General features: G+C 38.9%; 1 protein-coding gene across 2 annotated transcripts in view; it reads right to left on the bottom strand.

Moving 5' to 3' along the window:
* igsf21a (immunoglobin superfamily, member 21a) overlaps nt 1–17676 on the bottom strand; it is a 177742-nt gene that overhangs the window by 110945 nt on the left and 49121 nt on the right. For both annotated transcript variants that reach the window (XM_040005530.1, XM_040005539.1), the window contains one exon: nt 6147–6259. In XM_040005530.1, coding sequence (XP_039861464.1) covers nt 6147–6259 — 113 coding nt within the window. The remainder of the gene's footprint in view (nt 1–6146; nt 6260–17676) is intronic.

Below are 17676 nucleotides of genomic sequence, written 5' to 3'. Positions count from 1 at the left end.
AGTAAAGAGGGGGAATTCAACAGGCAGGCACAACTTGTTACACAACCACTAGTATGGTACCCATTGGGAGATGTCCCATATGTACCATATGTATTCATTAAAATGACATAAATTAAAGCAACTGCAGCATTAGATGAACTCGCAGAATTGTGTCAGCGCTCCAAAGCGGGCCCACCCATCATTACTATTACGTATGCTGTTAAAGCAGAAAAGACAGCTTGATGGTATTACATATCCTCAGTTTTTAATCTGTGGCCTGCCAGCATTCACTACTCACTAAAAACATTCATGTGGCCTGTAGTGCATTATCGTACACACTTGAGAGGTTCTCATTTATTTGCTCTTGAAGCATTAGCTGCAGGGCTATAGCACATCCATTACTGAAGACTGGTTTTGCTCTCTTGCATTCAACACCCTGTTTGTGTCTGTCATCTTGAGTAAACTAAAATGAGAGTATTATAAGGGATTCTATCCATAAACGATCATTATTAAAGATACGAGTGGGAGGCATAAAAGGAAGCGGGGGTGAAAATGTTTTATTTAGCCTTTTTTTGATGATTGAAGTTGTTTTTGTGCCTGAAATCTATTTTCAACATCTAATTTTTTCATGTCTACCCATCTGCATGTTTTAAATGGTGCATCGGAAAATCTACGCAACATGCATAATCAGGTAGACTCTGCAGACTCTAGGGAAATTACCTTAATGTGGAGAATATGGAGTTTTTAGAACTACTAGGCACCACTAACAATAGTGATAATATATTCACTGAAAAACTAGTATGATTACGGGGAAGTATAACACCAACCAGCCTAATTAAGTAAAACCACTTAAACCCCTGTCCTGAGACATAGTCTAAGACCAGAAGTCAGCCTAATAGATATAATAATTGAAAAAACAATAACATATGAATAAATGTGAATAAACAGTATCACTGATGCAGAAGCAGATAAATGCACATTTAAACAGAGAAGGTAATTTATATTAGGGAGGGTGGCAATGTGTTTGTTATTTTAAGAAGCTCTTCCACTAAAAGATCCCTGTTCATGAAATCAAGACAGGGCCCGAGATACTTGCTGAAGACTTTCTTAAGTTTAAGAGTTTTGCTTTCTTGTTGAATTAAGATATTAAAAATGTTGCATGTTTTGTCCTTTAGCCATAAAGAATTTTTCTCAAACTTAAATGATTTGATGTCATGTGAATAAACTTTATTATTAGGGGATAAGACAAATACAAAATATTTTATATAAAAGAAACACATAGGAATTCATATAAAATACATTTATTTTACCTTGCTGTATATACGGTTGGCATGCCTTGAAAGGTTCTCGAAAATAATGAGGTTCGTCTTTAACACAGGCATGCTAATAAGGCATGCTAATTCTGACTGTAGCGTGGAGGCGTTATGCTGAAAAAAAAATCCTCAAACAGAATATGATGTGACCTAATATCATAAATAAAAATAAGCTACCTTCAGCTGTTCCCTCTTCACAAAGGGTCATCACAGCAGGTAGCTCCACATATTTCATTTACTTTTACAACCGACGCTCTTCTTGGCACGAACCCCAAGGGATTTGTGTTTCCTCCCATGATCAAAACGGTGAGCTTTCACTTGTTAGGGAAAAGTGTAAACCACCTCACTGTGGAGCCACTTAGCATCACAAATGAACATCAGTGAAATATTCAGCTTATTCAGGACTCCCTGTGATTGGCTGAGCTTTGATTACGAGTATTCCCAAGGTGAGTATCAACCCCAGTTTCATTTGAACAGGAGGTAAAATGGGAAGTCAACAGTATTTAGTCAAATAAAAGGCAGAGATTAAAGAAACTTTGGCAGCCAAGTGGGTAATTGATTTATAATTTATCAACGGTTGTGCTGAGCAGTGGCCTCCGGAGAGCTGAGGTTGATTTCTGTTACAACCTTTTTGGTTTCCCCATGAGAACACTTAATATGGGCAGCTCTTTTCTCTCAGTGGTTATTTAAAGTACAGCTATCAATAGACACTGCAGAATTCTGAAAGAATGTAAGCAATGCTCCCCAAATTCTTCTTGATTAAATTAAATTGTCACAGCAATGAAGGTGATCTATGATAGCAAGGTGAATGTGTAAAGTGCCATAAATCTCTTTGTCCTACCTTGAAAGGTCAGCATTTGCTCAGATGAGCCCAGAGATACTGTCTTATTTCACAATAATAAAAGTGAGAAAGCAGAAGCTGCTCAAAAGACACACGTCCTGCCTAAGCAATAAACTGCTGCTTGCTCATTAATGAATAGTGTTGCAGCTTAGGTTTGGGGAGGGGGCGTGAAACCAAGGTGAATATCACTACAATGCTGTACTGTACATTACAGACTCTTCAAATACACTCAGAATGACCCAACAGAGACTGCATACCTCAGTAACAGAGTGGGGTTTTTGGATACTTTAAATTGTACAAATTCAAGCTCACATTTTTAATAACCAGTTTATTTGACAGATAAACAATAGTAAATGTGGACCCAGAGTACTGACTGTATCATTTTTAACCTTTCCATTACACACTGTGTGGAAAATGTATCTCCTATGCCACATAATTAATATTATAGTTGCTTACTTAAATATTTCATTTGAAGGACATTTTATCAGTTCTGTCCAGATTTGTACAGATAGGAGGATAGACATAATTTAAGAGGGAAAAAAATCCATAAAAATTATGCATTATAGGTTCAACTATCCTGACATCCATCTGTCCATTTATTTTTTGGGGCTATCCTGTGGGAGCAGCAGCCTAAGCAGAGGAGCCCACACTTCCCTCTCCCCAGCTGCCAGCTGAATGTGTCCTGGGTCTCTCCAGTGTGTCCTGGGTCTGCACCGGGGCCTCCTTCTGGTGGGACATACAAGGCACACCTCACTTAAAGGGAGGTTACGTCTCATTCCTGCAACTTCCCACTCAGATGTGAACTGCACTAGTGTGAGCTGGAGGTCACTGCCTAATTAAGCCAACAGAACCACATTATCTACGAAAGAAGAAATTAGATTCTGAGGCCACCAAAGTAAAATGTTTCTTTCCATAAAAATTCTGAACAAAATTTGTGACAAAGGGCAGTCCTGGCAACAGTCCAACACCCACCTGGAAAGTGTCTGACTTACTGCCAGCAACGTGGACAAAGCTCCTGCAACACTCGTACAGGGACCATATGGCTCGTAGCAACTGGCCAGACACCCAATACTGCCGAAGCACCCCCATAGGGGGATGCAGTTGAATGCCTTCTCCAAGTCCACAAAACACATATAGACTGTTTGGGCAAACTCCCACGCATCCTCAATTATCCTCGAGAGGATAAAGAGCTCAGTGTTCCATGACTAAGACGAAAACTGAGGTTCAACTAACGGAAGAACTCAATTCCGGCACCCTGGTACACCCAGAAGGGTGAGGAGTGTGATACCCTGTAGTTGGAGCACACCCTCTGCCCCCCCCTATTAAAAAAGGGAACCACCACCAGAGGCACTGCCCCAGTGGTCCACACAATGTTGCAGAGGTGTGTCAACCAAGACAGCCCTACAACATCCAGAGCCTTTAGGAACTCAGGGTGAGCCTTGTACACCCTAGGGCCTGGCCACCAAGGAGCTGTTTAACTACCTCAGTGACCTTGCCCTCAGTGATGGACGAGTCATCCTCCTTGTCCGTGGACTCTCCTTCCAATCCCCTTGTCAGTGGGATTAATAGGTTCTCGAAGTGTTCCTTCCAAACTTCAACTATATACTCAGTTTAAGTCAGTAGCACTCCACCTCCAATGACCACCGCTTTCCCCTCCTGAGTGTTTGCCAGAATTGCTTTGAGGCAATCCGAACGGCTTTTTTCATGGCCTACCCAAAATTCTCCCACACCCGAGTTGTTACTTCAGCTACCACCTAAACTCGTTCCATCAGCTGGCTCCGAAATACCACAGGCAAACCAAGCCTGATAGGACTCCTTCTTCAGCTTGACACTGTCCACCATCTGATTCAGAGATTACCAGCACAACAGGCACCAGCCACGTTGTGGCCACAGCTCCTTGTAGCTTCCTCTGCAATGGAGGTGCAGAACACGGCCCACTTGGACTCAGTGTCTCCAGGCTCCCTTGGAATTCTTCCAAAGTTTTGAAGGTGTGGGTAGTTCAAGATCTTGCCTCTGCCTGACGTTCCCAGTGTACTCTCACTATACGTTTAGGTGGAGGATGCTGGAGAGACCACATCCAACTCACCACCAGGTGAGTTGAAAGCAACGCTCCTCTCTTCACCTAAGTGGCCAGAATATACGGCGGCAGATACAATGATACCATTGCAAAATCGATCATCGACCTCCAAACGAGAGTGACCTGGTGCTACTTGGGCATCCTTTTGTTGGAACATGGTGTTCATTATGGACAATCTGTGGTTTACACAGAAGTCCAATAACAAAACGTCGCTCAGGTTCAGATCAGGCAGGATGTTCCTCCCAATCACACCCCTGGAGGTCTCATTGTCATTGCCCATGTGACCACTAAAGTCTTACAGTAGGACGAGGGAGTCACCGGACGGAGCACCTTCAAGCACCCCACTCACTGATCCAAAGAAAACGCGGTACTCTGAACTATCATTTGGTGCATATGTGCAAACAGTCAGGACCTGTTCCCCAACCTGATGGTGTAGAAAAGCAACCCTTTTGTTCACCACAAGCCCAGGGGATACAAGAGTGCCCACCCCTTCCCGTTGCCTTTTACCAAGGGCAATTCCAGACTGGATCAGAGTCCAACAGGTCTCTCTGGACTGGTTCCAGAAACCAAGTTTGGGGTGAGTCAAACTAAATAGCCTGTATCGCTCAACCTGAATTACTACCTCAGGCTCCTTCCTGAGCAGAGAGGTGACGTGTCAGAATTGCAAACCTCTATACCAGGGGATGGGACCGCCAGGGGCTACACCCCTGACTACTGCCTGACACACATTGCACCAGGCCCCTATGGTGCTTCTTGCAGCTGGTGGGCCTACAGGAGGGTGAGTCCATGGCACATCTCAAGGCTGCACCCAGTTGGGAAAACTATATTGACATTTAGTTAAATATTGCTTAAGCTTAGGAAATGCTTTATACATATATTTTCCTATAGTCAGTACAACAACTCTAGTGTTGACATCTTTAATTTTCAGACGTTGAGCTTACAAGAATCCATCATTTTTCTACTAGTACATACAACGCTGTCTCTTGGAAATGCTGTTTATTTGCAGCTTATGGTGAGTGGCCTAACCTTTAACTGTAAATTCAGTAGAATCCTCCTTAAAGCAAGAGCTATTTTAAATAAAGTGAAGGGAGTCGTGCTCATACAATAATAACAGCATCACCCTGCATTTGTTTTGAAAACAGATCAGTCATTAAAGTGCATCAAAGACACCATAAATGACACAATGCAGAGCAATAATGCAATTTAATGAAGACCCTCAAGCTAGAATGATAAGATTTCAGGGTCTGCAATTTGCCTGTACTGCATTATACAAAATCCGATCACCAGAAAACTCATTAATGTAAAAAGTCGGACACTTTCACAAAGCAAATCTGTATAGCTCTCAAGAATTACTGGAGAGTTTTTGGCTTAAAGAAAAATGGTCGGGCAAGAATGTGATGGCGGCAGCTGCTACTGCTTTCCATTTTAAGTGCTTATCAGTGACTCACTTGAAGTGAGACAAATTTCGTCTCTTTCAACTGTAACATTTTGCATATTTGCTTTACTTCAATACAGAACTTTAAAACATATAAACCATTATAGTGGACATACAAGGGCTTTTTGTTTTTTTTCTCCTTCAACAGCTACCTAATTATAAGCAGCACTTAGGCAGTGTATCATACCAACTGGGATTTTAATAACTGTTGAGTCACCAGCTGTGAACTATTAAGAAATGATGGTGATGACCACCAGATTGAGAAATCAAATTCTGAGCAACATCCAGTGATGCCTCTCATACAGCTGGCTCAAATCATAGCTTGTTTTCTAACAACTGCGGTTTGACAGCACATGGTTGTTCTAACACAGCCATAAACCTGTGATGTGACTACTGGCATTGACCTCCTTGAAATGACAAATGGCTAGAAATAACACAAACAAATGCTCCAGAAAGCAACTCATGCTTAATGGCTTTGAAACTGTAGAAAGGTTTACTCACCCTATACCAAACAATCTCACGCAGCCTTCCATCAGTTTTGAAGTTACACTTGAGAGTAACAGTCTCACCAACAACAACAGGAGGCAGGGGCTCTATGGAAACTGTCAAATATCCTGAAAAAAGAGAATGGAAACAAAAACTTTTAGTACAGTAACATACGATAACTACACCTTTTCTGAAACAGTATATAATTTAGTGGTTCTTTTCTTCTTCTTTTTCTTTAGAAAAGAACTCAGTAGTGTAGAATTAATAGATTCACTCTGGGGGAAAAAGTCATGTTTTATCCTATACAGAGAAAAGAACATGTTACCATGCATCCCTTCATTGATAGTTACATAAGTCACAGGTTTACAGATTAAATCAAACAAATGAGCTACAGTGCAACTTCTTTTAACTGACTTACCATACTGCAGGTTTGCCAAGAAGTTGTCTATTTGATTCTTGCATTATTATTTTCATTGGCTTTATCCAGCACATTTGGTTGTGCAATGTGTTTTAAGCTTTTCACCAGTTATTTTTTTAAGTTGTTTGCCCTTGAATACACATCCTCCTTCAACCTCTAATAGAAGCAAAGCCATTTCAGCAGCATCATGACAATGAATAGTTAGTAAAGAACATGATGGAAAATGTCAGGCACAACATGTTGAAAATATGTTTAATGGGCAATGCTGCCATTGCTTCTGATAGGGCGGGCTGATAATCCATATACAATAAAGTTTTTTTCTTACACTTCAGAATCACAAAATATACTATCTAATTTGTTCCATGCAGTATGCAACCTCAAGCTGCCTAAATTTATTGTAATTGAAGATTAAATGAAAGCTGCTGTGATAAAAAGTCAACAACACACAACAAAAAAAAGCTACGTACACACAGAAAAACAACAACCGCAAAACGAGAAAAATCTAAGAAAAAGTAACTGCCAAATACAAGGTCAAACTCTTCAGAGATGAATGCTTTATTGTGCCTGATCATCAGCCCTTTGCGCACAAAAAAAAAAAAATCACACAGAGCTGCAGTTTCACAATTCAACACTCACACACACACGGGGTGATAACAGAACAGCACATCAGCATACATGAGATTATATCGCCCAAATAAAAATGGAGTGATACAAAGGCAATTACCTGGTGATAATGAGAAGACCTGAGAAAAAATAAATACATCCAAAAACTGTCGGGGGGTGGGAGACTAACGACTGAAGGAAAGGATATTTGTACTGAAAGAGTTAACTGAATCAAAAAGAATTTATTATAGCTATATACAATCCTAAAAGATATAGTATTTAGTTTATGCATTAGCAATAATCTCTTTACATCTGGCTAAGGCAAAATGAAGCAGTTAGTAGGCTCATTTCCAATGACAGACAAGCTACCCTCTGCTCAACATATCACCAGCGTCAGCACATCCAGTATTTAATGAGGGAATAATATCTCAGAAAACAGATGGATATAAAAGTGAAAATATAAAACTGAATAAAATGGCACTCAATGGCCAATATTTCTATATAATATTGACACACTGACATAACTAACAGAATATTAAGGACATTAGTGTTTTACAGAATTCCCCAGGTGATCAGTGTAAGAAATGGACAACTGCAGAGACGTGTAGCATGAACAGTCCACCGTAGGTACCTAATTATAGGATGAAAAAGCACTTTTTGTGCTTCCGTGCTGGGGAAAATAGTGATCAGAGACAGAATGTTTTTTCAATATCCATCTCACTCACTTGTGAGTATATCTCAGAAATCCATTTCATTTTTAAGGACTGCACATAAATATGCTCACGTAATTTTATGCTCATGTAATTTTGTCATATCACCTCCACCGGTCACGACAGATGGCCACCCCCTCCCTTAACCTGGTTCTGCCACAATGGAAATTTAGATATTTAGAACTGATTTATAAAATGATGATTGTTTCTCCGAGGATGTTAAAGGTGGTAAGTAAATGACATTCACAAATATAAGTGAAATTCACATTGCATTAGACCATAAAGCATATCAAACTAAAACCAAAACAAATAGACATGTCAGCCATGCCTCCACTTGCTTTTGGTATATCATCTGCCAGAAAGCTTAGGGACACTACAGCCAAACACAAGAAAAAAGAAATCTCCTGCCAAAACCATCACAACCATTAGGCCACACTAGCATTATAAAATATCATACACTGAATGGCCATAACACAATACAATAAGCCAACTGATTTTAGGCCCACCATTGTGATGAGAGTCTTTACTGCTGTTCTGCTGCTCTCCTCTGGTTTATACACAATGAAGAAAACAAGGGAGAGCAATTCACACTGGGCTGAAATTAAACAAGTATACATAAATTAAAATAAATAAATTTCCTTTTTAATATTTTGATTTTTTGGGTGCGCTGACTCTAGTATGAACTCTACCATCTCCCTGCTATTTTCACTATTTTTTGCAACCTTTTGTAAATACCAGAAGAGCAAGATACTGAACAGAGAAGCTCTGACTACAACACACACAGAGGAGTATTTCATTTTCTATAGTACACTGCCTGGCTTTTTTGTTTTATTCTATGATGAACCAAATGTTTTCAATTTGCCAAAACTCTAGACTGCAGAGTTTTTTAGGCCAGTTCAAAAACTCAACTACTATGAAATCTGGCCATTGTAATAGATGCAATACACAGTTTACCGTTCCCTTCCTGAGAGGCCTTCCCTGAATAAGACATCATACATGGTAGCATATGTTGCTCAAAAACTTTTCAGAACAACTGATAACAAGCCACATGGTCCCTTTCCTTTTTAGTCTGGAGGACCCGGTGTCCATTTTTTAAAAACAGCATTTAAATGTTTGATTTTTCTGACCACAGAACAGCTTATCACTTTGTCTCAGTCCATTTTAAATGGGCTATGTCCCAGAGAAGACAGCAGCATTTCTGGATGTTCTTTTTCTCTGCATAATAGAGCTTTAACCTGCATTTGTGAATGGCACAGTGAACTGCATTCACAGGCAGTAATTTCTGAAAGTATTCCTGAGCTCTTGCAGTGATTTCCATCACAGAATCATGACTGATTTTAATGTGATGTTGGGCCCAGAGATCACAGGCATCTAACACTGATTTTTGGCCTTGATCCTTGAGGATGGAGATTGCTCCAGATTCTTGCATACTTTTGATATTATGTACTGTACTTGATTAGATATTTCTTCACAATTTTTACAATTTCACAATGAGCAACGTTATTCTGAAATGGTTTGCAGCTGGCAGATGCTGTTTTTGCAGACTGATTAACCTTGTCCATCTTTAAGAAACCCTGCCTCCCTGAATGTCTTTTTGTTCTCCAATCATGTTACTGACCAGTTGCCAGTTAAACCAATTGGCTTCAAAATATTTCTTTTTAGTACCAATTACCTTCCCAGTCTTTTGTTGTTTTCCAACATTTGTGAGTTCTACTGTCAAAATCAACATGAGCTAATATTTTATTCTTAAAATGGTACGCTTTCTCAATTTGATATAGTTTCTCTTACTGTGAATAAAAGTACAGGTTTATGAGATTTCGAGTCTTTATTTTATGTCTTGATTTAGATTGTAAACAGTCTTCAAACTGTGTACGCATTAAAGAAACTGTCATGGAAGTCAAATTACATCATATATAAGCCAACATGACACAACCAACATGAAAGGATGAACACGTGGACATTATAGGTGAGCCATGTGTTTCAGTAATTCTGTGCAAAACTTTACTAGAAATCCTTGGTTCTTGGTGGCATACTCATGTTCTCCTCCAATATAGAGTGACATGAAAAAGAAAGAACAACCTTACTGCTTTCACAGGAGTTAAGAGGAAAAGTAGCAGCCAGGTGCCAATTGAAAGCCCGTGGTAAGTCTTTAAGAGAGCTGTGCATAAACAAATACCCACAAACTTGAATAGACTGAGGAGGAGTAAAGAAGACTGAATCAAAATTCAAGCAGAGTGAGGTGAGACCAGTGTTGGTCAAGTTACTTGAAAAAAGTAATCAGTAACTAATTACTGATTACTTCCCCAAAAAAGTAATCCCGTTACTTTACTGATTACTTATTTTCAAAAGTAATTAATTACTTAGTTACTTAGTTACTTTTTAAAAACACGATTTACAACCTGAAGAGGTGATAAAGCGATAGATCTTTCAGCCCAATTCTACTTTTTCTGCATAATCCATCATACAAAATGTAATCAAATGGAAAAGTCTCTTTTTTTTAACTTGTTTTATTAGTTTTAATCTTTTAACTTTATGCATCGAGCAAAAATTTAATTATATGCAACATTCACTGACTTGAATAAATTAGTTTAACATTTAAACCTATTTTCTGCACATTCCAGCACATAAAATAAAATATTTTTTGTGTTTACACTCACTCTTTCAAATAGATGCAAGTAAAACACAGCAGAAAATAAATAAAGTCAAAGACTCAGCGGTCCTTTTGCTCTATTTTCACCTGTAAAGCAGGCCTGGGGGTAGGCGGAGGTTTACCCTGGTGCAGGTGTGCAGCGGTCAGTTGAAGAATCCGCGAGTTTCTCTGTGAGTTTCCCATTACGTCGTTGCGCACTCGGAGCTTGCTCAGAAGTTTAGGGGTTTTTTTCGCTGTAAAAAGTTTTCTTCCCACGCACAACGGACACTAATGTTTTTGTCACTTTTTATGGAATCAAACTCAAAGTAAGGTCAGTACTTCCACGCTTTAAACGCTGCACGCTCATACTCTCTCCCACAATCGATATATGATCCATTGTTGATCTGCACACAGCTGTTGCCACTAATGGCGCACTCGCTTACGTCACTGTCATGAGACATTCTCGCAAAAAAATCACGGTTTTAGTAACGCAGTAACGCAGCGTTCCTACGGGAAAGTAACGGTAATCTAATTACCGTTTTTGCAATAGTAATCCCTTACTTTACTCGTTACTTGAAAAAAGTAATCAGATTACAGTAACGCGTTACAAGTAACGCGTTACAAGTAACGCGTTACTGCCCATGTCTGGGTGAGACTGATAAGGTCACACAGAAAACAATTATTTCAAGTTATTTCTGCTAGATGTGCTACAGGATATTCAAACATGTGGTGTCCTTAGTTTTTCACAGGACTACATAGAGTCCTGTTTTCTTTTTATGTTTGTTTCATGTGACTGTAGTTGCTATCTTGTTCACCATGATTCACCTCAGCTTGTTTGCCACAGTTTAGATGACAACGTGATAATCTTTCGAGTATTCCTTTGATAAAACTACACTGCATCTCACTACTTCTCCATAAAGCATAATTGCTCTAAAACACTATCTCAAACATTGGAAAACATGAATTCCTATAAATATGTAATAGGTAATAGGTAAACGTACATAAAACTGACATACGTATAGTACATTAAAGAAATGTAAGATGTATCGTCACTGGTAGACTCAGCTGTCTCGCATGTCAGTGCACCTAGATATGCTTATTAAGGAATCTTAATTTAATCAGCAGGCTGAAGAGACCTTCTCTCCAGAGTCAAATTGAATGGATAAACCTTTTCTGGGACTGCATGTCATTAACACAGAGCTGATGCTCTTACGGAAAATCCTCACCACTTACTATGAACCCACAAGAGGAGCAGGCTAGCCTTATAAATGCCTCTGCGAGTTTTTCAGTGAGGTGGTGTAAATGCATGTTCAAAAACTAAAAAATAACAATAATAATTCTGTGGAATGTAGTGTTAGTCATTCGACAGGAGACAAGTGTGTGTCTTGCCTTCAGTAATGGGCATATTTAGTTGCAAGTGATAAATGGTGGTTCTCTTTTGTGGTTGCAGGGATTAATTGTGAACAATTCACTGACTATGTGGCACAGAAAAAAAAAGTAGCATAGCCACGGACATAAAAATGCTGCAAAGCATATGGAGAGGGATGAAAACATTTTAAAAGAGCACATTACATGGGTTATGCACTCGTACCGGAGAAGTTCACATTTCATATAATCCCTATGAGAAACTGGAGCAGTTTCAGTCTGAACACACCAAGACACGAAGGCACAATTCCCATGCAATTAAATGACTTCATCAGTTAAACACATTTTATTTACCCATTCTCACTTGAAAGTGTTCCAGCAAAGCTACATCCCTTGTTGTGATTGATGTTGTAGTTAAAACGCAGACTATGAGGAAAATTCACAGAGCGAAAACTCTAGAGTGCTAATTCACTTTGAGAATACAAACCCACAATGGCAAGTTTTTTTTTTGTTTTAGTTTTTTTCTTAACCACCCATGAGATAAATTCACAAAACATTTCAATTTTGTGATTGTTTAGACAGCTGTCTGCAAAACCATATCTGCTCTGAGTGGGCATACAAGTCTCCAATCAGCCGTTGTCCATACAAAGAAACACTTAATATAAAATCTGCAGCACAATTTCTCTGCAGTTTTTCGTGCTTTTATGATTCCACTATATTTCAGTTTCCACTGCTATTGCTTTTATTGAAGCAAAACATATGCCTCACTCTAACCCAACTTACCAATTATGAGTCTGTTCTCACAATCAGACTCATGTTACTGTGGGAATGAGAACATGAGTCTATTTTCATTCCCACAGTGTCAAACACTGCTGTTTAGTCAAAGCCAATAGCATCTCAGAGATACCCACAAAATGTTCTTTTTAACGCTGTGGGTACCGCTATCATATAATGTGGTATTTAAAGAAAACCATGATTTTTCTTTTCTAAATCTAAGTAGGCAGTTAAAGTACATGTGTAGCTATTTTATTCCTTCAGTGTGGCGATAAAAGATGTATTTTTGAAAAAATTGGGGGAAAAAAAATCTAGGAGAGCATTAGTTCTATGCTGATTTTCTTCATAAATAAAACCTTCATACCAACATTTCTCTTACCAATTAGGTATGTGATCACCTGTGTATACATTCACATTTTATAAATGATAAATTGGAATGTGGCCTTGAATGTGTTGGTAAAAGCATTAACATTAAAAAGTGTGGTTTGATGACTGGATAGTGATTGTCAATTTACAGCCTGCTTCACCTATATAAGACATAGTATGGCCTCCTTCCCTTTCCTGGTTAAATCTTTCAGTGCTACCTGGGGGTGGAGTTTTACTATTAAGGAGAAGGCATGCTATCTGGATATTTAGATATCCATCTAAAAGAGGCCGGGCATTCAATTATAATTCATTTGGAGCTGAATATTAATGCTGATGATATTTTATTTTTGTACTTTTTTAAAGTCAGCATTCAAAATATCGGATGACATTTTGAATGTGCACGGATTAATTCCCATACCCATAAATCCCAGTATTTAATCCACTACATGGTTGTAGTTACTACTATACAGTCGATACCATTTATTCAGTTCATTTATTTAAATTATATTTTGAATATTTTAATACACGAGACCTCACATAAGTCAAACGTGTTTAATAATGCAATGTTTTGCTGTATTAAACAGTTATTGATCCAGAGTTATTTCGCTGCTTTGAAAATTTTTAACCTTACATGGATGTCACATCACTTGATCCGTCTATCAGGTGACTACTGGTGTGTATATACATATATATATATATCAGAAGTTGTGCCATGCATTATGAACATCCTCACTTTAGCTGTGTTTACATTCAAAGGTAGGGAGACTCTTTTTCACGTGGGATTTTTTTTTGTGCGTTTCTGCTTTTTTATGCTGCACAATATTGAACCTTTCAGCGATATTTGGCACTGCCTCTAAAGGAAGTCTCAGATATATTGCTAACGGTGCTCACAGCCACCTATCCATAACCTTTATCTGCATGAATCTGACACACCGCTAGGCCTGAAATCCAATACTCCCAAACCACAGCAGTGACTCTCACATGGTGGCTAGAACCAACAGAGCTTGTGTTGCAAATAGTTCTAATTAGTGAGAGGAGAGACTGAAGAAATGTGAACGGACATTTAAAACACACTTGATCAAAGAAAAATGTTCAGCACCCTTTGAGAAACTAACTGCTTTAAGGGGAGATCATTTATTATCACTGAACGTGAGGTTAAGCCCATTGTTCTACAAAAAGAACATCCAGAAAATCCTTGAAATTACCGGTTGAAACTAAAAAATGTTTGCCAATGAAGAAAAATACTAGCAGATCCCTGTAAGAGCACATAGGCAAGTGTGGAGTGGCCAAAGAGTGCATGGCATTTAATTGGCTCATATTAGCTGGTTGTGGAGGCAGACAAGGCCTCCGGCTTGTCTTAATCCATCAGAGGCGCTGTTGGAACAACATCTAATGAGGGCTGCAAACTATGCTTTCTCCCATTAATAACAACAATTTGCCAAGATGCAATGAGAAAACAAAACACAGCCAATGATGGACCGGCCCAAAATGTGCCTGTTATTGTGCTCTGTGATTTATGGCTATGGCCTACCTTTGCTTAGATGTCAGTGCAACTTAATGTATGAGAAAAATGGATGACTGAGTTTCTCAGAGCGCCTCCTCAACTGTGCCTCCAAGCAATGTAAACAAACAGAACTGATCTGTAGTGTCGAAAGCATGTTTGAGATGATCACTTCCAGAAAATGAATATGTGGGATATAATATGGCAATTTTAGTGGGATTTTAGCAAGGATTGGGGATTGATTTAACAGACTGTATTGGAACAACAAAATATTTTACACCATCACACACACATTCATGTGTAATTAAACACATAAAATATGCCATGTAAGAGAGTCAGCTATAAATGTCTACAAATGTGGACCCATCTGGTAATCGGTCAATTCATCTGCTAACTGCATTTCTAAAATTATGCGCTGGATTTGAAGGCAGTGGTTCAAAGCTTGTGGGCAGTGATGTATTTTTAATAGGACGGGAGGCTCCTCAGAAAATGTCATGACTGATATGTGCTTTACAATGTACTGCTAGCAACAAATACATTTGTAATATCTGTGTTTAATCACTGTTCTTGTAGGTTCGTCCAAAAAGGAGTATACTTTCATCAAAGATTAAAAATGCAGATAAATATCAGAAACAATACCCTTTTCCCACATCCTTTTTATAACACAGACAAGCTAATATACTAATATACTAATAAAAAATACAAATTATACAATAATATTTTTTTTATTTTAAGAAAATGTTTTCTTACAGTCATTTTTGAACCTTTCAAATAACACAAAAAAAGGTTATGGCTCTGGTTATATATATTTTTTCTCTTTTTGTCTCTCATTTTGTTTCCCTGGTTGTCCCTCTATGTCTAAGTCACTTCCTTCTCCTTCCTTTCCTGCTCATACCATCAGCATGCTTAGTTGTAGATCATCAACCCATCTTCAGCAGCAAATCTATACCAGCTCTCCGGTCACTCTCTGCTAGATTGTTCTGCATAAGACAGGTTACTTTTAGGTCTCCTTGCCTCCTTGTGCTACGTAGTTAACTCCCCATGTTTTTGTTTTGTAATATTATTCTCCTGTGCTTAGATCCACCACCTCATCACCTGTCAAACCAACTCTGTTTCACTCCTCTTCTTGCCTACGGCTCCATTCACTAGCCTGACCCGCTCTCCACCTGTCAACCACACCAAACCCCTTGGTCACCTGTCTGCCAGTGTACAAGCTTTCAACGCTCCCATCTTACAACCCCTTATTAGCTACCTGTGTCAGCTTGTTCAAACACCAACAGCATCCTTGTGTCTGCTTGCGCCACTTTCTTAACTGCGCTCTCTTTACTCCAGTAACCTTAAACGGATGTAACGTCTGTGTTTCCTTACAAGTGACTCGTATCATGACAAATACTAAACATCTAAATTAGATTTTTATATGAATTTGTATGCAAATAATGTGTATCCGTACCTTAATCTTAGAGTAGTGTTTTTTTTATGTACATCTCTGGCAATCAAAACATTTCAAGCAGAACGCACCGAGCAGCCAAGCGATTTGTCTGACAGCTTGTGGTGCCTTATTATTCTCTGTTGTTAAGCTGTATCTACCTTGGGTGCTGCATCCCCCAGATTTCACAAATGTCATGGTGTCAAAACCAAACATGATGGCCCCAACTACCAAAACAAGGTTGCGAGAAATCGGCTTTTCCTTTTAACTACACTTATTTTTCAGCATTCACAGATACCCATGCAGTAGATTCAAGACAGAAAAATAAGCTATTTTACCCTACATTACTGAATCTTATCCTATTGCGTGCAATAGATTAACAATAAACAATAGAGTTTGTCCAATTCATTAGAAAATACTCAAAAATACTTATTGTTTTTCTTTTTTTTACTCCATCTTTAAATTTAACATATTTACGAGGCTGGTAGTCAGCATGGATGAATGAATGCTGCAGTGAAGAATGTTCAACACACCTCAGGTGGTGATTTGTAACTGTACATGCAAGCTGAGCTCAGGAAGCGTTGCGTAGCGGGAGAAGCTCGATGACTGGATGTTGATTTATTCTTGCCAAGAACACAATCTGTGACCATGCGGAAGGTCTTCTTTTGCTAACAGAAATCTGGGAGTTGATTTTTTCAGTCAGAGTGATTTACTGTTTAATGATATGCCTAAGCTTCAAGAGTGTCAGCACTTGGCAGATGTAATCCCACCTCCCCATGCTCTTCTACACCCATCCACACACACACACACACACACACACACACACACACACACACACACACACACACACACACACACACACACACACACACACACACACACAAAGCCCATATTGCTCACAATGAGCCATGTCAGTGGGTCCTCATTCTGAATGGCCTCAGGCCTGTGGAATTATTATGTCATTGGTAAGCAGAGTTGAAGCTAGAGAGGAAATATAGCCAGTCTTCCCAGAAGAGTTAGTTAGATGCTATGTACCACTCTTAGCCACTCAACTAAAAACTTTAAATCTTAGATCCCTCTATACCTAGTTTTTTCTCATCTATATTTGTATTGGTGTACATTAGCCAGTGAGTACATATATTTCTCATTATTTGCTGTGAAGTTATTACAGTAAAGCACTTTGAGTTACATTCATTTTAAACTTTTAGAAAATAAATGCCAACACATAAACATGTTTTCCTCTCTCAAACCATTAAGGAAAAAAACACTCTTGAGGTTTAAATTGTATAGCTTTCACAGAAGGCTTGTATGATAGAGACAGAGGATGACCACTGCTGAAGCATGCAAGTAGACCCCAGGGAGTAGTAGTAGTACCAGATTTTCAATGGCCATGCCATCAGGAAAAATGGCTCATACAGCCATGTCTGGTGTAGATTATCCAGCTGGGAACTTGTATGTGCAGGGAAGAAATGTGCCATTAGCTTGTGTGTTTTCACTGGAGATTTCCAATGCCTCAGGAGTTTACATGATTTGATAATTTGTATGTCTGAAGAGCACTGCCTGAAAAACTGGAAAATGGGTAACTAAAAAACAAGCAAACAAAATAACCCTGCACAGTCCTTTCAACAGTGGAAAGCACTTGACAAGAGGGGTCTGCAGTCTGCATAGTGCTTATGTTACATGTTTTACCAAAGATGCCAAAACATAAAATGTGATAGTTTACAGATAAGATTATTTGACTGAAACTGATGAG

Source organism: Simochromis diagramma, unplaced genomic scaffold, assembly GCF_900408965.1.
Source record: "Simochromis diagramma unplaced genomic scaffold, fSimDia1.1 OVJJ01000320.1, whole genome shotgun sequence".
NCBI classification, from domain to species: domain Eukaryota; kingdom Metazoa; phylum Chordata; class Actinopteri; order Cichliformes; family Cichlidae; genus Simochromis; species Simochromis diagramma.
Note: the sequence above shows the minus strand (reverse complement) of the source record. Positions and strands in the feature narration are given on the sequence as shown.